We start from the raw sequence: 23,389 nt of genomic DNA, 5'->3' as shown, positions 1-23,389 counted from the left end.
ATGGCAGCTGATTACCTTAACAAAATCAGGGGCTGTTTGAAGTTGAGGCTCTGTTGTAGCTCTGGGTAAAGCTCTAGCTACTTATGTCCAAGGATATATATCCCTCTAGGATTTTTAACTGAGAGCTTGGTATTCACTGGGGTTTCTCCTTCTGGCAAGTTCATAACTCTAATCTGTATCTTGTGAGACTGCCAAAGTGTCTGCTCTGCTTTTCAAAGGTTTTCCAATGCAGTGTTTAACCTCCCATTCTGCAGAGCCCAGGAATTGGCAAATATCCCAATGGGATAACTGGCTGTATGCATGAGGTTCCCCTGGTTTTCTACAAAGGCTCTGCTGGTTTCTTGTCCCCAGTAGGGGCTTTCCGCCAATATAAGGTTTCTGCTTCTCAGACCCCTGCCCATGCCCAGAATCAGCAAATTCCCCCCAGGGTAAAAGAGACCATAAAAGTCAGCTCACCATTCTGAGACTCTTTTAGTTTACCTTTACTCCTGGGGTTCATTCCTTTAAGGTCTCAGCCCAAAGCATGGTGTGCCAGGGTTCCCATCCCATCCTTGGTTGGATGTAGTAGATTTTTATTACCCTAGCCCCATAAGACTGTATATTTCAATTTTAGATCATACATCTCCAGTTAATAGCAGCCACAAAAACTAGGCTCAGCTCTTTAAAATCTTATCCTCGTGGCTGGGTGCAGTGGCTTATGCATGTAATCCCAGCACTTTGGGAGGGCAAGGCAGGTGGATCACCTGAGGTTAGGAGTTTGAGACCAGCCTGGCCAACATGGCGAAACCCCATCTCTACTAAAAATAGAAAAATTAGCCAGGTGTGGTGGTGGGTGCCTGTAGTCCCAGCTACTTGGGAGGCTGAGGCAGGAGAATCATTTGAACCTGGGAGGCAGAGGTTGCAGTGAGCCGAGATTGCACCATCGCACTACAGCCTGGGTGTCAGAGCAAAACTCTGTCTCAAAAAAAAAAAAAAAAAAAAAAAAAAATCTTATCCTCTCCCAGATCTTGATCAAATAATTCCCTCCTATCTTGTTAGCACTTTGTGGCTTTAAAATATACTTTTTAAAAGGTTATTTTATTTTTGAGATGAAGTCTTGCTCTGTTGTCCAGGCTGGAGTGTGTTGTGGCAGGATCATAGTTCACTACAATATAAAATTCCTGGATTTAAGGGATCCTCCCACCTCAGCGTCCCAAGTAGGTGGGACTACATGTGTATGCCACCCTGCCTGGCTAAAATATACTTTAACAATATTTGTTTTGCTTGCTTTTTAGTTCCAATCTCACAATTGCTATACAATACTAGTACTATCTTAGCTTAGTACTACTGACTTTAGTACTACTAGTTATGATAGATTTTAAGAACATAATCCCAAATGCAGGATAACTCTAATTTTTTAAAAGCCAGTCTTAGGAAAATGATGTATTTTAGACTCAGAAAGCTCTTTCACTATCTTCAGGGTTTGATACGCTAACCATTAAATTATGCTAGAATTATGTTCTGTTTTCACTTCTTATAAATTAAAGGGAAATTAAATCAAAGTGAAAAGTAATGAAGCACTTCAACTCTAATTTACTCATGACAGAATATATACCAATATTTGCCTTACATTTGAAGGATATTGTAATAATACAAGATATTGAAAAGCATATCCATTTCATTTTGTCTTAATCTCTTAGAACAGTCTTTGTGACATTACCAGATGATGTTAACAGGTCTTCCTGGAGGGCTGTGGTGGGGACATGGTTTTTTCTGATCAAGTATATTTGCTCTGTCTTGGAGATGCATAACACACATTGGTATTTAAAAGACCCTAAGAAGTCCTCAGTAAAGTCAGCTGTTATCTTTATTTAACCCTCTGTTTCCAAGTACATCTGACCAGGGACATATTTTATCCATGGAATATCTATTAATGTGCTCCAAGGTACCTAGTTTGAGAAACGTGGCCTAGAGAAAGAGAAATACACATTTCAAATAGTTTTGGTTATTTGTATGTTTTTGAACTTGACTACCTCCTGTTTCCTCCTTCACTGAAGGCTAGAAACTGAGTTTTGTGGGGTTTTATTAGCTTCATTAAACTGTCACTTCTTCTGTCAGTCTTTTCTGATGTAGGGTAGCAGAAGGAGTATGAGCTTCACAGAGAGACAGAATTAGGATCAAATTCTGGTTCCATTATCTTGGGCAAATTCTCCTGTCTCTCTGGGTCATAGTTCTTTATCTGTACACTATTATACTAAGGATTAATGAACATGTAAAGTACCCAGTACATTGGCCCCGGAGGTACCTCCCATCTTAAAATTCCTCAAGGATCTAGAATGGCCAGTTGGAATGAACATAGGATTGCTATCTTTGAACCTTGACTTAGGACTCTTCTTTACTAACTCATTCCCCTCCCTTGCCTAGTTAAGAGACTGTAACACTCCTGCGGAATAACGCGCTTTTGTATCCTGACTGATGGAGCACCTCGTGTTAAACTGGTTTTTATTTTCTTAGAACTTGGGGAAGCTCCAGGTTTCCGTCTTATGTTCCCATAACAGTTACTATCTTATTTATCTTACCTTACTGTAATTACTCATTTTCTTTCCTGATCCAGTGTAAGTTTTATAAGGTCAAAGACATTTTTTCCCTGTTATATGCACGCACCACTGGCCTGGGTAAAGAGTAGCCACTCAATAACTATAGAATCTTTAATAAGTTATAATAATTGGAACTCCCAAAATCATTATTATTCAAATATAATCCTGAGATGAAGTGTTTTAATATTCTTTATATTAGAAAGTACAGGTAGAGGCCAGGTGCAGTGGCTCATGCCTGTAATCCCAGCTCCTTGGGAAGTCAAGGAGGGCGGATCACTTGAGGCCAGGAGTTCGAGACCAGCCTGGGCAACATGGTGAAATCCCGTCTTTGCTGAAAATATAAAAATTAGCCAGGCGAGGTAGTGCAAGCCTGTAATTCCAGCTACTTGGGAGGCTGAGGCAAGAGAATCGCTTGAATCCAGGAGGCAGAGGTTGCAATCAGCTGAGGTTGCACCACTGCACTCCAGCCTGGGCAACAGAGCGAGACTTCATCTCAAAAAAAGAAAGAAAAAAGAAAGTACCAGTAGAAAACAAGGAGTTAAATTTACTTGAAATTCTCAAATTTTTAAAATATAGGTCTACAGAATCAATGATCACTACTAGAAATCTTAGACTGATAGTCATTTTTCTGAGATATATCCAAGCACTAGGATAGAAACAGAATAATATTCTTTTTAGATACATTTTGGTATTCAAGAGTAACTCCATTTATTCAAAAGATGTGTTCTAGAAAGTCTGCCTTTAAATAAACTTTTATAGTCTAAACATTAAAAAACTCATCTGATTGAAATAAACTAAAACTTAAATATAGTTAAAAATATATATATATATCTAAAAAATAAAAATACCTCTTTGTATTGAGGATGTCCCACATTAACTTATCTATGTGTAATATATTTAAATTTCTGAACACTGGAATTTTCAAAGTGGGGAAAACTTTACTAACGGGTCATATCAAAAAGCTAAGAAGATTAGCACAATTCTAATGTCAAATTAACTTTTATTTTTAAAAACATCATTAGTAAGTATGTAAGTAGTAAATATAGTGTGTTATGAAGAGGCTTTTTAGTAAACAGGAAATTTAAAATACTTACTATTATTTTCTTACAGTCCTTTCCTCTGCATAATTCTGTATAGGTAGAATACTGCACATATATTATCCAGCTTCCAACAAAAACTGCTAACCAGGAAAAGAAAAGATATTTCATCCGCACATATGAGAAGCGAGCCTGTGAGTAAAAAAGAACATAACAATCATTCATTCAGCACCAAATCAGCATTCGATGTCCTAGAACGTGACTTCTCACCCTTCTTGGAATAACCCAATATATATTCTAGGCTTTCATATGGCAATTCTAGAACAAAGTGCACTTTCACGGAGTCCAAACAGCACTGGTGTCAGAAAAGGAAGCCCCTTGGTCCTGCCAAGGAAAAAGGGAACAAAATATCCTTTAAGATGTATAACCTTTCAAATACCACCATCATCCAAAGCTACTTTTTAGGCACAAGCACATGTACCACGCTACCCTGGGCACCTTGTGAGATCAGGTAAATAGAGGTACAATTCCTATTTACTAGAAGCTTACAAAAGACTGTTTCACATAAGAATCTTAAAGGTCTTTAGGAAAATCATGATAAAAATAATTTTGTTTTAAAGAAATAAGAACAGAGAATCTGGCTATTTGTCTAATGTCTCATACTGACAACCAGAACCAGAAATTAAGCTCTACAGTCATTTCTATTTCCCTATTGTATTCACCAGGGCTTTATGTTCCTTTTGTTCAACCAACCAAATGTTTCACCTAATAGATATTCTGGAAACTGAGGAGACGTTAACAACTGTTAAAGGAGAAATGACTGAAGAAGGGTTAAGATATAGTAAAAATAAATTACTCTTTGCATGTCAACTTGTAAAGCTACACAATAGGATCCTCTTTGCATTGTTTTGTTTCCAGTGCTCTTGTGTTCTAATTGCAACTCGGGCTGGTTGATGCCTTTTTTCCATCAACTACATATCAAACAGTTTCATCTTCAAAAGTGACACTTGAAGTCAAGACTAGTTGACATTTATTTTTTGAGTCTGTAGCACCCATGGTCTGGTTTTATAAACAGCAGAACTGAGGACTACGAAGAGAATTCGGCAGAATAAATTAAAGATACGTAAACAAACAATGAAAAGCTAGTTTTGCTTTTACAATCACGAGCCAGTTTCTCACACTGGGAACAGTAGGATACTGTGGGCACTGTGAGCATGCAAAGAAGCAGAACGAGATGAGACAGAAGCGCACTTGCAGAAGACAATGAGTGAAACGAAAAAGAGACTCAGGAAATACTGAATTCTGTTGGCCCTATTTGTGGTTTAGATATCTTTGTGAGGTTAACAGATGGTGAATCCCTGTACCAAAAGGCTTGAGTACAACTAATTCTCAGTAAAACTGTAGGTCTTTGAGCTTTATTATTAAAATTAAAAAGTGCCTTTAATGCAAGATACTTTTGAATTGCTCTAAGCAAAAAGAAAATTCAGATTAAACCCCAAATTAAATCACATAAATGACAATGGGGTATATACCATGGGGTTTGTTTGAAAGATATTTAAGATGACTCGTCTCTAATAAGAGGTCTGGTCATCAGATAGAAATTGACATGTACTAACATTGTGAATCTAAATAAGATGAAATGACATAATGCCTATAAAATATAAGCATATTGCTGGGCACAAGTATTCAGCAAATGTTAGCTAAATCAATTTGCCAGTCACTGGGCAAGAAGCCAACAATACTGTCAGTGGCTATCATCTTCTTTTCGGACTTGCCAAAAAGAAAACTGAATCTGAATCTGATCAAGCCTTTTAGCTGCAGCTACCAGTTTACAGGAAATACATGAGACAGAGGAACACAAGTGACACTTAAGTAAGTGACACTATAAGGATATAATCAGCAAACTCCAGCCTGTGGGAAGCACTGTAATACAAACAATCCAGTTTCTTCAACAAATAAATTACAAGGAGGGAGAAAAGGGGAAGGGGAAACTGAAAAAATAAAAACCATTTAAGAAATATATTAGGCTAGATGTGGTGGCTCACATCTGTAATCTCAGCACTTTCGGAGGCTGAGGTAGGAGAATCACTTGAGTACAGGAATTTGAGACCAGCCTGGACAATATAGTGAGCCACTGTCTCTATGAAAAAATTTAAAAATTAGCCAAGGCCACCCTGGAGCTCACGCCTGTAATCCCAGAACTTTGGGAGGCCGAGGCAGGCGAATAACTTGAGGTCAGGAGTTCGAGACCAGCCTGGCCAACGTGGTAAAACCCCGCCCATACTAAAAATACAAAAATTAGCTGAGTGTGGTGGCATGCACCTGTAATCCCAGCTACTCAAGAGGCTGAGGCAGGAAAATTGCTTGAACCTGGTAGACGGAGGTTGTAGTGAGCCGAGATTGTGCCACTGCATTCCAACCTGGGTGACAGAGCAAGACTCCATCTCAAAAAACAAAAATAAAAATTAGCCAAGCATGGTGGCTCACACCTGCAGTCCCAGCTATTTGGGAGGTTAGGGTGAGAGGATTGCTTGAGCCTGGGAAGCAGAGGTTGTAGTGAGCCAAGACTGCACTGCTGCACTCCAGCCTGGGTGACACAGAGAGACCTTATTTCAAAAAATGAGAGAAATATATCAAATAATTACAACACATGTATCTTTTTTGAGTCCTGATTCAAATGAAAACCTGTAAAAAATGACATTTGTAAGACAATTGAAAATTTTAAGAATGACAGTATACTTGATGACAGTAAAGGATTATTTTAGTTTTTTTTAGGTGTGATAATGGTTCTGTGATAATATTTAAATATTTTTCTTTTCTCTATCAAATAGCTATGTTTTTCTACTTCTTCTGGCATATGTTTAAATGGAAAAACACCCTATGAACTGGATTGCCCAGTGACTACTTGTCATGATAAAGAATGCCAAACATTTTTGAGAGGAAGTTAGATTGATGATGTTCCCAGCAGGGCATGGGCATCACCTGTTGTAGACATAATAACAAAAGGAGTGAGACACATTTTTCTTCCAGCTTGCCATGGAGAATTGCTGTGATTTGGGGATAACACAAAGTAGTAAAAGGACCTTCATGGGTCCTTTAATATCTGCAGATCCTGCAGCCTCACATTTAAAAATAATGATTGAAGAAACAGCCATAAATTACATCTGTAGCTATTAACCAATTTAATTTCCCTGTGTGCCACTCACTAAAATGTTTCTAGCGGTCTGTTCTGTACCAATTACCTAGATAATGTAGTCTTTGATTAAGAAATGTCATCTGACCTTTTTATTTATGCTGAACTATTCACAATGACTGCCCAGCAGTTTTTTATTCTGCAGATTGTGTGCCTAGCTGGTAATGGTATGTTGCTTTATTCCTCATTGTGTTCCTGAAAAGCAGAGTAAGAATTTTTGTAAATACACTATGGCAGTGATTCTCAAATGGACTTAGTTTGCCCCACAGGGGACACTTGGCAATGTCTGGAGACGTGTTTGGTTTCCCAACTGGAGGTTGCTACTGAAATCTTGTGGAGTAGCAGCCAGAGATGCTGCTAAACATCCTACAATGTACAATGTAGCCCCCCACAGCAAAGCACCATCAGGCCCACAATGTGTTTGAGAAACTCTGTACCACAGTTACACAATAAAATGAAAACAAAAATTGTGGGGTTGAAAGAGCCAAATTTGTACGACAGTAGCGTTTTATCTTAAATTAGCCTTTAATGCATAAACTATTACTCAATTTTAAAAATATAACATCTGTCTGGAAATAACAGAAGCAGTTATCACTAGAGTAAATGATTGCCAATATTTTATTGTAAGCCCATGATGACACAAAATGCCAATTCTACTCTAAAAAATAGTAATAATTTTTCTTCTTTTAAAATACTGTTTGATTTCATTGTGATAATTTATTTCAAAACAAACCTGAAAATCTTTGCTCTTGTTTGTAACTTTACATTAAGTTTTAAAAATAGGCAGAAAGAGGCAACATACCAAAATTTAGCCAGTTAAGACTACTTCTGGCCGTGCAGTGGCTCACGTCGGTAATCCCAGCACTTTGGGAGGCTGATGCCAGGGGATCATCAAATCAAGAGATCGAGCCCATCCTGGCCAACACAGTGAAACCCCGACTCTACTAAAAATACAAAAATTAGCTATGCGTGTTGGTGGGAGCCTGTAATCCCAGTGATTCGGGAGGCTGAGGCAGGAGAATCGCTTGAACCCAGGAGGTGGAGGTTGCAGGGACCCGAGATCATGCCACTGCACTCCGGCCTGGGCGACAGAGTGACGCTCCGTCTCAAAAAAAAAAAAAAAAGGCTACTTCTATTATCTATTTTTCATACTCTGCATCTTTCATAAACTTGTAAAGCACAAAATTCTTTTACTTTACCCCAAATTACTCTATACACAAATGTTCTTTATTTTGAGAGTGGGGACTCTGTCTCAAAAAAAAAAAAAAAAAAGGCAATATGATTCTACTGGTCACTGTTTTAGCATTCTTAATCTTTTTAAGAGGTGAATTTTTGTATTTATAGAGAGAATCTGAATTATTCTTTGATCTGAAGTTTAAAGATTTTATTTGCAGGAGCATGTTCTGTGTTTTGATTTTATGAAAAATCAGGAAATAAAGTTTCAATAAAAAACAGATAATTTTCACATTTTCTCTGAATGCTGGTTCATATTTCTTATGCTTAGAGGCTGACAGCATAACAAAATGCCAAGAACAACTAGGGAATTAATTGCATGGGGTGATTCTCAAGCCTGTGACTAGGCTCCACAGTAAAACACTATTTCAAAGAAGTGTCAAAGTAAAAGAAATAGCTCGTGATACATTAAGTGAAAAAAATCCGCTTTCAAAATCCCATGTATGATATGTTCCCAATTTGGCTTTTAGAAAGAGAAATCACCAAAAAACTTTAGAAACTGCAAGAAAATAAACAAAACATGAAGGGTTGTTGTCTCAAACTGTCAAGAGGTGGTGGGATTATGGATAATTTTAATTTTTCTTCTCTTAATTTTCTATAACAAATATGTATTACTTTTTAAATTAGAAAAATATATTTGCATATATGTGTTTAATGTACGTATTTATATATGTCTCTAAGATCTACAAGTCTCTTGATGCTTAAAAAAATCTTTTTTACTGTAAAATATTAATATAGAATTATATAAAATATATAAATACAGCTTATATTATAATTATAAAGCATATATCTAAATAACTACCACTTGGGTAAAAATAATTCTGGCCAGGTGTGGTGGCTCATGCCTGTAATCCCAGCACGTTGGGAGGCTGAGGCAGGCAGATCACTTGAGGTCAGGAGTTCGAGGCCAGCCTGGCCAACATAGTGAAACCCCATCTCTATTAAAAATACAAAAATTGGCCGGGCGCGGTGGCTCAAGCCTGTAATCCCAGCACTTTGGGAGGCCGAGACGGGCGGATCACGATGTCAGGAGATCAAGACCATCCTGGCTAACACGGTGAAACCCCATCTCTACTAAAAAATACAAAAAAAAACTAGCCGGGCGAGGTGGCGGGCGCCTGTAGTCCCAGCTACTCGGGAGGCTGAGGCAGGAGAATGGCGTAAACCCGGGAGGCGGAGCTTGCAGTGAGCTGAGATCCGGCCACTGCACTCCAGCCTGGGCGACAGAGCCAGACTCCCTCTCAAAAAAAAAAAAAAAAAAAAATACAAAAATTAGCTGGGCATGATGGCATGTGCCTGTAATCCCAGCTACTTGGGAGGTTGAGGCAGGAGAATCACTTGAACCCAGGAGGCAGAGGTTGCCGTGAGCTGAGATTGTGCCATTGCACTCCAGCCTGGGTGACAAGAACGAAACTCCGTCTCAAAAAAAATAAATAAATAAAAACCCCATAATTTTCTAATACCCTCACTGACCCCCAACCTCCCAACATGCTCTTGACTACCGTGATAATCATCTGTTTATGTGCCTTTCTAAGTAGTTTAACTGCTGATCATGTATCCCTACAATGCAGAGTTTGATGTTGATTGTTTGAACTTTACACAAGTAGAAGCCTATTCTATTTCGACTTGCATCCATCCCTCAGCATTATACCATGAGATTTAACCATGCTGATACATATAGCCAGTTTGTTCATTTTCTTTGCTGTAGAGTATTCCACTGATTTTTCAGTAAGTAATCTTTATACTTTTATATACAAAGAATATAAATATTTAAAAATGTATATTTTTCTCTTCAACTTCTGTAAGGAAAAAAAATCCACATAATATGGAGCTGCATTCTGTGCCAGTCACTGCAGGAGATACTCTGTGTATCCCATATATTATATTCAATGTTCCTGAAAATCATAGACTTAGAAGGTTTGAAAGAGACTTTGGAAACATATATTTCAACCACATGCTGATGTGATATTAGGCTTAGAAAGCTGAAACAGCTTTGGCTCCAACTCTGTTGTGCCAGGAGGAAGTCTAAAGGTTTTACACAGGATGTGTCACAGACATGCCCTGGGATGGGTGCAATTCTAGGTCTTAGCCACTGAGGAAGTGACTTCTCCTGGCAAAAGCTGAAGACTATAATCCTTTTCCTTGCTCCAGCTGCTTTAGAGAACACAGGCCAGGCACATGTTGAAAAAGCTTCAAGGCTAAGAAAACAAAAGGCATCCCCAGGGTTAAAAAAGCAGGCATGCAGATGGGTTTTAATTAACAATTAGACAGCCAGCATCTTACAGAGCATATGGGAGGAAGGTGTAACCTCCACTAGCAATCTATATATAAAAGGAATGTTGGCATTTGCAATTGCAGGTGAAAAGAACTCATCATAGGGATCTTCAACATCCCAGTGCAGAAGGACAAGGATAAGCAAAAACACTAAGTGTTTTGATTTTCCATTGCTATATAACAAACCATCTAAAACTCGGAGGCTTAAAATAACTATTTGTCTCTCATGGTTCTGAGGGATGACCGGACTAAGCTAAGCAGTTCTCTCTTTAAGGTTCTCATGCATTTGTGATCAAGACTGGAGCCATCTGAAGGACTATGTGGGTTGGATGTGCAGATAGATGGCTTCTTCATTCACATGTCCAACCTCTCAACTGAGGTGGCTGGAACAGCTTTATGTGGCTGGCTGGGCTTCTTCAAAGTTTGGTGGTGTCAAGGCAATTGAACTTCTTACATGATGGCTGACTTTGCTCAGAGTAAGTGTTCCAAGACAGCAAAGGGAAGGCTGCATCATTTCTGTAGAATTCTTTTGGTTAGAAATGGCCAGCTCAGAATTAACACAGGAAAGGACAACATAAGGGAATGACTACTAGTAGGCATGGTTCATTGAGGGGTCTTCTTTGGAGACCAGCTACCACTCCAGAAGAGGATCAGCAAAGCAGGGTCTAGGGGTAAGGAGAAAAGCAATGGGGACATCCCAACTAGAATAGAGACAGCCTTCTTGGCCATTCTGATTAAGGATTCTTTCTTCTGCCTTAGAGGAGAAGAACTGGAAGTTCCTATTAGAAGCCATTAATAGTATTTGTAGTCACATGTATTTATGCCTAAGTTGACTGAAAACAGTTCTCATTGTATATGATGGGCTCAATAACTATCAACAAATCTTTTGCTATGTACACCAAGTTCCATGATAAAGAACTCCAAAGTATTAGAAATTGCTCATGATACTAAGAGTGGTGGCTCACACCTATAGTCCCAGCACTTTGGGAGGCTGAGGATTTCTTGAGCTCAGGAGTTTGAGACCGGCCTGGGCAAAAAAGTGGGACCCCATCTCTACAAAAAATAAAAAATCAGCTGGGTGTGATGGCACATGCCTGTGGTCCCAGCTACACAGGAGGCTGAGGTAGGAGGATTGCTTAAGCCCAGGAGTTCAAGGCTACTGTGAGCCATGTTCACACCACTGCACTCTAGCCTAGGTGATACAGCAAGACCCTGCCTTGAAACAAACAAACAAAATAAACAAACAAACAAAAACACTCCTTGCGATATAGACATAATAGAATTCATATTACCTTATTATTGCAGTTAAGATGTTAAGATTCTGCCACCAGAATGGGCAAATCAGGTGTCCATTTCTCCCTGAGATTAGGCCTAAGGTGCCACAGTGGATCTAGTGCTTACTAAAACATGCAATAGCCACACACAAATCTTTGATGGGAATCCTAATTGGCACTTAAACTCACTAATGATTCAATTACTAAAAATAAAGTTTAACTCTGTTTTACCTAAACTTAGAGATGAGAATGCATGGTCCTTTTATACTTCAGAGTCTAAAGCATATTTTAGGGCAAAATTTACTTGGAGTAGTTACTTCTAAGTACTTACAAGCTTATTAATATAACAATTTTCAACATAGCTTAGACTCTTGGAGTATCCAGGGGCTGATTATAATTTAGATAAAACTTTATTACTGTAAAGGGTTTTAAAAAATAAATTAACTTTAATTGCTAATATTCTGTGAGATTGGTGAAAGAGGCTACGGGGTTCTGAAGCTTCCTTTCCAGTCTTTATTCATGTGACTCCTAGACACATGGTAATTAAATATTGAAAGCTAATCTCCCCTTGATACATAAAAAAGCAGAGGTATATGTCCAAATACTGAAGAGGCCAGGGAGGGGTGGAGGAGGTTGTTCACCTCCAAGTATCAGTATTCTGCCTTTGTTATCACTGAAAGGACTGTGGTTGCTCAGGGAATGTGGTCCCAAAGGAGCTACTGTTCATACAGCCTGAGACTCAGTGAGGAGATACGCTCTTCCCATTGTTTGGTACTCTGACATAGATTTCCAGGAGTCCTAGAACAGAACAACATTTCTTTAACAACAACAACAAAAAAAATTGGAAAGTGACCATCTAATTCTTTTTTTTTTTAGATGGAGTTTCGCTCTGTCTCCCAGGCTGGAATCTCAGTTCACTGCAACCTCTGCCTCCCAGGTTCAAGCGATTCTCCTACCTCAGCCTCCCAAGTAGTTGGGATTACAGGCGTGCACCACCACACCCCGCTAATTTTTGTATTTTTAGTAGAGATGGGGTTTTGCCACGTTGGCCAGGCTGGTCTCTAACTCAGGTGATCCGCCTCCCTCGGCCTCCCAAAGCTCTGGGATTATAGGCATGAGCTACCTCGCCCAGCCCCATCTAATCCATTCTAATCAGCCACCTCTGAAGGTAAATACTTAGTTTGTTAAGCAATTAAAACACAAGTGGAATATAAAATGATAAACACATTAGAGCTAGAAGAGTTTTCAGTGAACCCAGATTCCATCCTTCTTATTGAAATAATGCCAGATTGCTATGCCCAGTGGAGAAAAAATGGACAATGAATAATTACATTAAAAAATTAAATGATCCCATTTGACATACTCCTTTCCTAGCTGTTTTCCATGTTTAAAATATATTATAAGAAAAATAAGGTTGGGGTCATATGAAACATTACTTATCTCTTTTTCTCATTTAACATAAACATGTTTTTATGCCATTATATAGTCTTGATATATCTTCAAAAAATTGATATTTAAGACTGGACACAGAGGCTCATGCCTGTAATCCCAGCACTTTGGGAGGCCAAGGTGGGTGGATTGCTTGAGTCCAGGAGTTCGAGACCAGCCTGGATAACACAGTGAGACCCTGTCTCTACAAAAAATAAAAAATTAGCCAGGCACAGTGGCTTGCACTGTAGTCCCAGGTACTTGGAAGGCTGAGGCACGAGGATTGCTTGAGCTGGGGAGATTGAGGCTGCAGTAAGTGATGATGTGCTATTGTACTCCAGCCTGGGTGACAGAGCAAGACCCTGCCTCAAAAAAAAATTGATATTAAAAAAAATTTTCTTTTTAAATAAAGACAGCGTGTCACTATGTTACCCAGGGTGATCTCGAATTCCTGGACTCAAGCAATGGGCCTGCCTCAGCCTCCCAAAGTGCTAGGATTATATGCGTGAGCCACTGTACCCATACTGTAAAATGTTATACATCCATTTAAATATCAATTTTTTTTGGTATTTAAATGGACGTATAACATTTTGCAGCACAGGTATGCCATAACTTATTTAACCCTATCTGTACTGTTTAATATTTTTATTATTTCCAATATTGTGCTATAATATTGGATAGTGATAACAAACAATAAATGAAAGCCAATATTTATTAGTGCTACTCTGGAGAGGAATGTTAAAAGCACTTTCTATATATTAATATACTTAATCCTCATAAAACTCTATGAGCTGATGTGGTAAATTAGTTAGGAGTTGGAAAACTATGGCCCACGAGCCAAATCCAGTCTGCTGCTTGGTTTTGTAAATATAGCTTATTGGAACACAGTCACTCTCGTTGTTGGTACATTATTATCTAAGGCTGCTTTCATGCTATAACGGCAGAGTTCAGTGGTTGCAACAGAGACAATATGGCCAACAAAGCAAAACATATTTACCATCTGGCTCTTTACCAAAATAGTTTGCTGACCCCTGGACTGTTCAGCAAATATTCATTCTCTCCCACTGCCTCACCTTCCCTGACTTATTGGTGTTGGGCTCAGCCATGTGACTTGCTTTAGTCAATGTTTGTTAAGTGCAAACATTAGATGCAAATAAAAGTATGCAATTGGGCCAGGTGTAGTGGCTCACACCTGTAATTCCAGCTTTTAGAAGGCCAAGCAGGAGGACCACTTGAGCCCAGGAGTTTGAGACCAACTAGAGATGCATAGGAAGAACCCATCTGTACAAAAAAAAAAAAAAAAAAAAAAAAATTAGCTGAGCATGGTAGCATGCATCTGTAATCCCAGCTACTTGGGAGGCTGAGGTGACAGGATTGATTGAGACTGGGATGTCATGGCTGCAGTAAGCTGTGATCACACCACTGTACTCTAGTCTGGGTGACAGAGGGGGACCCTGTCTCAAAAAAAAAAAAAAAAAAAAGCAAAGAAAAGAAAAGGAAAGAAAAAGAAAACTATGCAACTGAACTTGCTCTCTTTCATGTCAGATACTGCCAGTAGAACAGATACCTAGTAGTCTACCGACACACACAAAAATAAGTTATACTATAGCCCGCTTGAACCAAAATGAAGTCAAGCCAAGCCTAGAATAGTGGGACTCCAGCTGACCTGGAGATGTGCGATTGAGAAATAAATGCTTATGGTATGTCACTAAGTTTTGGGGAAATTTATTATGCAGCATTGCTGGGGTAACTAACTGATACTGGAGGAGACTACTATTATCCCTTTACAAGAATTCTATGAGTAGGGGACTATTCGTCATTTTACAGATGGAAAAACTGAGAAACATACAGAGGATAAGCAGGGCCATACTAGTCATAAGTAGGAGAACCAGGCTTTGAATGGAGGCAGTCTGGCTTCAGAGCCTGCATTCACTCTACTCTACTGCCTACTGCATTAAATACATAAATAGTTACCTGAGTTTTTAAAAAAAAATTAGGTAAGAATTTATTAAATAACAATCTAGTATGGAACACTATTCCTTTTTTCCCCATCACCCCAAACGTTGATCATTTCTTTGTATTTGGAACATTGAAAATCCTCTCTTCTATTATTGGAAAATATACAATGAATTGTTAATTATAGTCACCCTATATTGCTATAGAACACTTGAACTTACTCCTCCTATCTAGCTGTGCTTTTGTTATCTGTTAACTAATCCTTGGTTATTCCCCTCCTCCCCTTACCCTTTCCCACCTCCAGTAACCGCTCTTCAACTCTCTACTTCTATAAGCTCAACTTTTTAAGCTTCCACATGTGAGTAAGATCATGCAACATTTACCTTTTTGTACCTGGCTTATTTCACTTAATATAATGTCCCGCAAGCTCATCCATGTGGCTGTGAATGACAAAATTTCACTTTTTTTATGGCTAAATGGTATTCCATTATGTATATATATCACATTTTCTTTATTCATCTGTCAATGAACACTTAGGTTTATCCTATTTCTTGGCTATTGTGAATAGCGCTACAATAAATACGAGAGTGCAGATACTTCTTCAACATACTGATTACCTTTCCTTGGTATATATGCCCAGTAGCTGAATTTCTGGATCATATGGTAGTTCTATTTTCAGTGTTTTGAGGAACCTCCATATTGAGTTCCATAATGGCTACACTAAGTTACATTTCCACAAACAGTGTAAGAGAGTTCCTACTTCTCCACATCCTCACCATCATTTGTTATTTTTTGTCTTTTTGAAAATAGCCATTCTAACTGGGTTTAGATATCTCATTGTGGATTTTATTTGCATTTCCCTGATGATTAGTGATGTTAAACATTTTTTCATGCACCTGTTGGTCATTCATATGTCTTCTTTTAAGAGATGCCCATTCAGCTCATTTGCCCAGTTTTAAATAGAATTATGTGTTGTTGTTGTTGTTGTTTTGCTGTTGAGCTCTTTGTATATTCTGGATATTAATCCTTGTTAGATGAATAGTTTCCAAATATTTTCTCTCATTCCGCACATTGTCTCTTCACTCTGTTGATTTTTTTCCTTTGCTGTGCAGAAGCTTTAATTTGATATAATCCCATTTGTCTACTTTGCCTGCGCTTTTGAGGTCTTCTCCATAAGATCTTTGCCCAAACTAGTGTCATGAAGTGTTTACCCTATGCTTTTTACTAATAGTTTCATAGCTTCATGCCTTCTATTCAAGTCTTTAATCCATTTTGAGTTGACTTTTAATATGGTGAGAGATAGAGGTCTATTTTCATATTTCTCCATATGGCTATCCAGTTTTTCCAACACTACTTACTGAAGAGACAGTCCCTTTCCCAATAAATGTTCTTGGCACCTTCATCAAAAATCAGATAGCTCGGCCGGGCGCGGTGGCTCAAGCCTGTAATCCCAGCACTTTAGGAGGCCGAGACGGGCGGATCACGAGGTCAGGAGATCGAGACCATCCTGGCTAACACGGTGAAACCCCGTCTCTACTAAAAAATACAAAAAACTAGCCGGGCGTGGTAACGGGCGCCTGTAGTCCCAGCTACTTGGGAGGTTGAGGCAGGAAAATGGCGTGAACCCGGGAGGCGGAGCTTGCAGTGAGCCGAGATTGCACCACTGCACTCCAGCCTGGGCGACAGAGTGAGACTCCGTCTCAAAAAAAAAAAAAAAAAAAAAAAAAAAAATTCAGATAGCTGTTTATTTCTGGGTTCTGTGTTCTGTACCATTGGTCTATTGGTCTGTTTTTATGGCTAGGACCATGCTGTTTTTGTTACCACAGCTTTACAGTATATTTTGAAATCTGGTAGTGTGATGCCTACAGCTTTGTTCTTTTTTCTCAGGATTACTTTGGCTATTCAGGGTCTCTTATAGTTCCATATTAGTTTTAAGATTGCTTTTTTTTTTTTTTTTTTTTTTGAGACGGAGTCTCGCTCTGTCACCCAGGCTAGAGTGCAGTGGCCGGATCTCAGCTCATTGCAAGCTCCGCCTCCCGGGTTTATGCCATTCTCCTGCCTCAGCCTCCCGAGTAGCTGGGACTACAGGTGCCCGCCACCTTGCCCGGCTAGTTTTTTGTATTTTTTTAGTAGAGACGGGGTTTCACCATGTTAGCCAGGATGGTCTCGATCTCCTGACCTCGTGATCTGCCCATCTCGGGCTCCCAAAGTGCTGGGATTACAGGCTTGAGCCACCGTGCCCAGCCTTAAGATTGCTTTTTTATATTTCAGTGAATAATGTCATTGATATTTTGATAGGGATTGCACAGAATCTGTAGATTGCTTTCGGTAGTATGGTCATGTTAACAATATTAATTCTTCCAATCCATGAACATGAGATATCTTTCCTTTTTTTTTTAAATTGAGACGGGGTATCACTCTGTCACCCAGGCTGAAGTGCAGTGATGTAATCTCAACTCACTGCAGCCTCTGTCTCCTGGGCTCAAGCAATCTTCCCACCTCAGCCTCCCAAGTAGCTGGGACTACAGAACATGTGCCACCATGCCCAGCTAATTATTTTGTATTTTTGGTGGAGACAGGGTTTTGCCATGTTGCCCAGGCTGGTCTTGAACTCCTGAACTCAAGCAGTGTGCCGGCCTTGGCCTCCCAAAGTGCTGAGATTACAGGCGTGAGCCATCATGCCCGGCTGTCTTTCCACTTTTTTGTGTGTCCTCTTCAATTTCTTTCATCAGTGTTTTATAGTTTTCCTTGTAGAGATCCTTCACCTCCTTAAATTTATTCCTAGATTTTATGTATGTATGTATGTAATTTATTTATTGTAGTTATTGTAAATGGGATTGCTTTCCTAATTTCTTTTTCTGCTAGTTCATTGTTGATGTATAGAAATGCTACTGATTTTTGTATATTGATTTTGTATTCTGCAACTTTACTGAATTCATTGATTAGTTCTAAGAGTTTTTTGGTAGAGCTTTTAGGGTTTTCTATATATAAGATTATGTCATTTGCTCATATAGCCAACAGACACATGAAAAAATGCTCATCATCACTGGCCATCAGAGAAATGCAAATCAAAACCACAATGAGATACCATCTCACACCAGTTAGAATGGCAATCATTAAAAAGTCAGGAAACAACAGGTGCTGGAGAGGATGTGGAGAAATAGGAACACTTTTACACTGTTGGTGGGATTGTAAACTAGTTCAACCATTGTGGAAAACAGTGTGGCGATTCCTCAAGGATCTAGAACTAGAAATACCATTTGACCCAGCCATCCCATTACTGGGTATATACCCAAAGGATTATAAATCATGCTGCTATAAAGACACATGCACACGTATGTTTATTGCGGCACTATTCACAATAGCAAAGACTTAGAATCAACCCAAATGTCCATCAGTGACAGACTGGATTAAGAAAATGTGGCACATATACACCATGGAATACTATGCAGCCATAAAAGAATGAGTTCGTGTCCTTTGTAGGGACATGGATGCAGCTGGAAACCATCATTCTCAGCAAACTATCACAAGAACAGAAAACCAAACACCGCATGTTCTCACTCATAGGTGGGAATTGAACAATGAGATCACTTGGACACGGGAAGGGGAACATCACACACCAGGGCCTATTGTGGGGAGGGGGGAGGGGAGAGGGATGGCATTGGGAGATATACCTGATGTAAATGACAAGCTGATGGGTGCAGCACACCAACATGGCATATGTATACATATGTAGCAAACCTGCACATTGTGCACATGTACCCTAGAACTTAAAGTATAATTAAAAAAATAAATTTTTTAAAAAAGATTATGTCATTTGCAAACAGGGACAATGTAACTCCCTCCTTTCTTTTTTTTTTTGAGACGGAGTCTCGCTCTGTCACCCAGGCTGGAGTGCAGTGGCCAGATCTCAGCTCACTGCAAGCTCCGCCTCCCGGGTTTAAGCCATTCTCCTGCCTCAGCCTCCCGAGTAGCTGGGACTACAGGCGCCCGCCACCTCGCCCAGCTAGTTTTTTGTATTTTTTAGTAGAGACGGGGTTTCACCGTGTTAGCCAGCATGGTCTCGATCTCCTGATCTCGTGATCCGCCCGTCTCGGCCTCCCAAAGTACTAGGATTACAGGCTTGAGCCACCGCGCCCTCCTTTCTAACTGGATGCCCTTTCTTTCTTTCTCTTGCTTAATTGCTCTAGCTAGGACTTCCAGTACTATGTTGAATAAAAGTGGTGAAAGTGGGCATCCTGGTCTTGTTCCAGATCTTAGAGAAACAGCTTTCAGCTTTTCCTTGTTCAGTATCATGTTGGCTGTGGGTTTATCATACATGGCCTTTATCATGGTGAGGTATTTTCCTTCTATATCCAATTTGTTGAGAGTTTTCATCATGAAAAGGTGTTTACTTTCATTGAATAGTTTTTGGTATTTATTAAAATGATCATATCGTTTTTGTCTTCAGTTCTGTTAATGTAATGTATCATATTTATTGATTTGTGTATGTTGACCTATCTTTGCATCCCCTGAATAAATCCCAAATAAATCATGGTAAATGATTTTTCCAATGTGCTGCTGGATTCAGTTTGTTAGTATTTTATTGAGGATTTTTACATCTATGTTCATCAGGTATATTAGCCTATAGTTTTCTTTTTTCTGGTGTCCTTCTCTGGTTTCGGTATTGAGGTAACACTGGCATTATAGAATGAGTTGGAAGAATGCCCTTTTTTTCAGTTTTCTGGAAGAGTTTGAGAATTGGTATTAGTTCTTCAAATGTTTGGTAGAATTCTGCAGTGGAGCCATTGGGTACTGGGTCTTTTTCTGATAGGCAACATTTTATCACAAATTCATAGATTCAATCTCATTATTTGTAATTGGTCTGTTCAGGTTTTCTATTTCTTCTTGGTTCAGTCTTGGTAGAAAATATGTGTCCAAAAATTTATCCATTTCCTCTAGCTTTCTAATTTGTTGGTGTATTTGTTCATGATACAAAGTCTCCAATGATACTTTGTATTTCTGTGTTATTAGTTGTCATATCTCCTTTTTCATTTCTGATTTTATTTATTCAGGTATTTTCTCTTTTTTCTTGGTTAGTCCAGCTAATGGTTTACCAACTTTGTCTTTTTGAAAAACCAATTTTTCATTTTGTTGATCTTTTGTGTTTTTTTTTTTTTTTTAGCTGATCTTTATTATTTATTTATTTCTAATTTTGGGTTTGGTTTATTCTTGCTTTTCTAATTCCTTGAGATACACTGTCAATTCATTTATTTAAAATCTTTCTATTTTTTGGATGTAGGTGTTTATTGTTATAAATTTCCCTCTTAATCTGCTGTATCCCACAAGTTTTGTTATATTGTGTTTCTATTTTCATTTCTTAATACATTAAAACATTTCCTTTTTCATTTCTTCACTGACCCATTGGTCACTCAGGAGCATGTTGTTTAACTTCCTGTTTGTACAATATCAGAAGCTCCTTTTTTTCTTTTTGTAAGAGACAAGGTGTATTAATTTGTTTTATATCACTATAAAGGAATACCTGAGGCTAATTCATTTAAAAAAAAAAAAAAGAGGTCTACACTTTGGGAGGCCAAAGCAGGTGGATCGCTTGAGGTCAGGAGTTCAAGACCAGCCTGGCCAATGTGGTGAAACCTTGTCTCTACTAAAAATACAAAAATTAGCCATGTGTGGTGGCGTGCACCTGTAGTCCCAGCTACTTGGGAGGCTGAGGCAGGAAAATTGCTTGAATCTGGGAGATGGAGGTTGAAGTGGACCAAGATTGTGTCACTGCACTCCAGCCTGGGCAACAGAGCGAGACTCCATCTCAAAAAAACAAAACAAAACAAAAAAACAAGAGGTTTAACTGGCTTACAGTTCTGCGGGCTGTACAAGGTACAAGCAGCATGGTGCCAACATCTGCTCAGCTTCTGATGAGGGCCTCTGGCAATTTACAGTCATGATGAAAGTGACAGGGAATCAGCCTGTCACATGGTGAAGAGAGCATGGGGAAGTGCTACACACTTTTAAACAACCAGATCTCACATGAACTCAGAGCAATAACTCACTCATTACCAAGGGGATGGTGCTAAGCCATTCATGAGAGATCCACCCCCATGATCCAAACACCTCCCACCAGACCCCATCTCCAATACTGGGAATTACATTTTAACATGAGATTTGGAGGGGACAAACATTCAAACCACATCACAAAACATATCACCCTGTCATCCAGGACAGAGTGCAGTGGTATGAACATAGCTCACTGCAGCCTTGAACTACTGGGCTCCAGGGATTCTCTCACCTCAGCCTCCTGAGTAGCTAGGACTATAGGTGTGAACCACCACACCTTGGTAATTTTTGTTTATTGTTTTTGTGGAGATAATGTCTTGTTTTGTTGCCCAGGCTGGTCTCAAACTCTTGGCTTCAAGTGATCCTTCCACCTTGACTTCCCAAAGTGCTGGGATTACAGGTATGAGCCTGTCTTATTTAGAGACAGGGTCTCACTCTGTCACCCAGGCTGGAGTGCACTGGCACAATCATGGCTCACTGGCCTTGACCTCCTGGGCTCGAGCAACCCTCCCACCTCACCTTCCCGAGTAGCTGCGACCACAGACACGTGCCACCATGCCTGGCTATTTTGCTTTTAATGTTTTTGTATAGACGGGGGTCATCCTATGTTGCCCAGGCTGACCTCAAACTCCTGGGTTCAAATATCCTCCCATGTCAGCCTCTCAAAGTGTTGGGATTACAGACATGAGCAATTGCACTTGGCCTAAAATGTACTTTATATTTATTTCTGTTGTTGATTTTCTGTCTAGATGATCTATCCAAATGCTGAGTGTGGAGTGCTGAAACCCCCAACTTTTATTGTATCGGAGTTTCTCTCTCTGTTTAGATCAAATAAGATTTGCTTTTTATATATCTGGGTACTACAGTGTTGGGTTCATATATATTTATAATTGTTATATCCTCTTGCTGAATTGATCCCTTTAACATTATGTAATGACCGTCTTTGTCTTTTCGTATACTTTTTGACTTAAAGTCTGTTTTATCTGACATAAGCATAGCTACTTCTGCTCACTTTTAGGTTCCATTTGTGTGAAATATCATTTTCCATCCCTTCACTGTCAGTCTATATGTGTCTTTACAACTGAAGTGAGTTTCTTGCAGGCAGCATAGAGCTGGGTAATGGTTTTTTCATCCATTCAGCCAGTCTATACTTTTTAAGTGGGGGATTTAATCTGTTTCTATTAAAGCTTATTATTGATAGGGAGGAACTTGCTTCTTCATTTTATTAATTGTTTTCTGGTTGTTTTGTATATCCTTTGTTCCTTTTTTCCTCTCTTAATGTTTATCATTGTCGTTTGGTGGTATTTTGTAGTGCTATGGTTTCATTCCTTTCTTGTTCTCCTTCATGAATCTGCTCTACTAGTAAGTTTTATACTTTTGTGTGTTCATGATAGTGATGATTATCTTTTCACTTCCAGCGATAAGACTTCCTTAAACATTTCTTATAAGGCTGGTCTAGTGGTGTTGAATTCCCTTTATTTTTGCTTATCTGGGAAACGCTTTATTTCTCCCTCATTTCTGAAGGATAGCTTTGTTGGCTGTGGTATTCCTGGCTGGCTATTTTTTTTTTCTTTCAGCACATCCCATTCTCTCCTGGCCTGTAAGGTTTCTGCAGATAAATCTGCTGTTAGTCTAATGAGGGATCACTTATATGTGACTTAACACTTTTCTCTTGGAGTTTTTAGAATTCTGTCTTTGTTTTTGACTTTTGACAATTTGACTGTAATGTGCCTCAGATAGGATCATTTTGGGTTGAATCTTTGAGTTCCTTGATCTAGATGTCTACACCTCTCCTCAGTCTTGGGAAGTTTTCAGCTATTATTTCATCAAGTAGGTTTTCTACACCTTTTCCCTTCTTTTCTCCTTCTGAAACTCCCATAAGACAAATATTTGTTCACTTAATGGTGTCCCATAAGTCTTGTAGGCTTTCTTCACTGTTTTTCATTCTTACTTTTTTTTCCCTGACTAGGTAATTTCAAATAATCTGCCCTCAAATCCAGAGATTCTTCTGCTTGATCAAGTCTGTTGTTGAAACTCTCTAATGTATCTTTTCATTCATCAACCTCTTCAGCTGCAAAATTTGTTTGGTTCTTTTTTATGATTCTATCTCTTTGTTGAATTTCTTGGTCATATCATGAATTGTTTTCCTGACTTCATTGTCTATCTGTATTTTCTTGTATTGTATCTCATTTAGTTTCCTTAAGATCATTATTTTGAATTCCTTTTCCAGAAATTCACTGATTTCCTTTTCACTGGGGTCTGTCACTAGAGAGTTATGTTCCTTTGGCAGTGTCAGGTTTCCAAATTGCAGCCCTACCCTACTCCTGAGGCCCAAATCTTCAGAGCACCCCTTCTTCCCCAGAGTGG

General features: G+C 39.0%; 1 protein-coding gene across 1 annotated transcript in view; it reads right to left on the bottom strand.

Moving 5' to 3' along the window:
* The window catches only part of DIPK1A (divergent protein kinase domain 1A), a 120,837-nt gene that overhangs the window by 31,206 nt on the left and 66,242 nt on the right, over positions 1-23,389 (bottom strand). Inside the window, 1 exon segment of the mRNA NM_001266885.1 lies at positions 3,671-3,805. Coding sequence (NP_001253814.1) covers positions 3,671-3,805 — 135 coding nt within the window.

This window comes from Macaca mulatta, chromosome 1 (assembly GCF_049350105.2).
Source record: "Macaca mulatta isolate MMU2019108-1 chromosome 1, T2T-MMU8v2.0, whole genome shotgun sequence".
In the NCBI taxonomy this organism is placed as follows: Eukaryota; Metazoa; Chordata; class Mammalia; order Primates; family Cercopithecidae; genus Macaca; species Macaca mulatta.
This window is presented reverse-complemented; position numbering and strand designations above follow the sequence as displayed.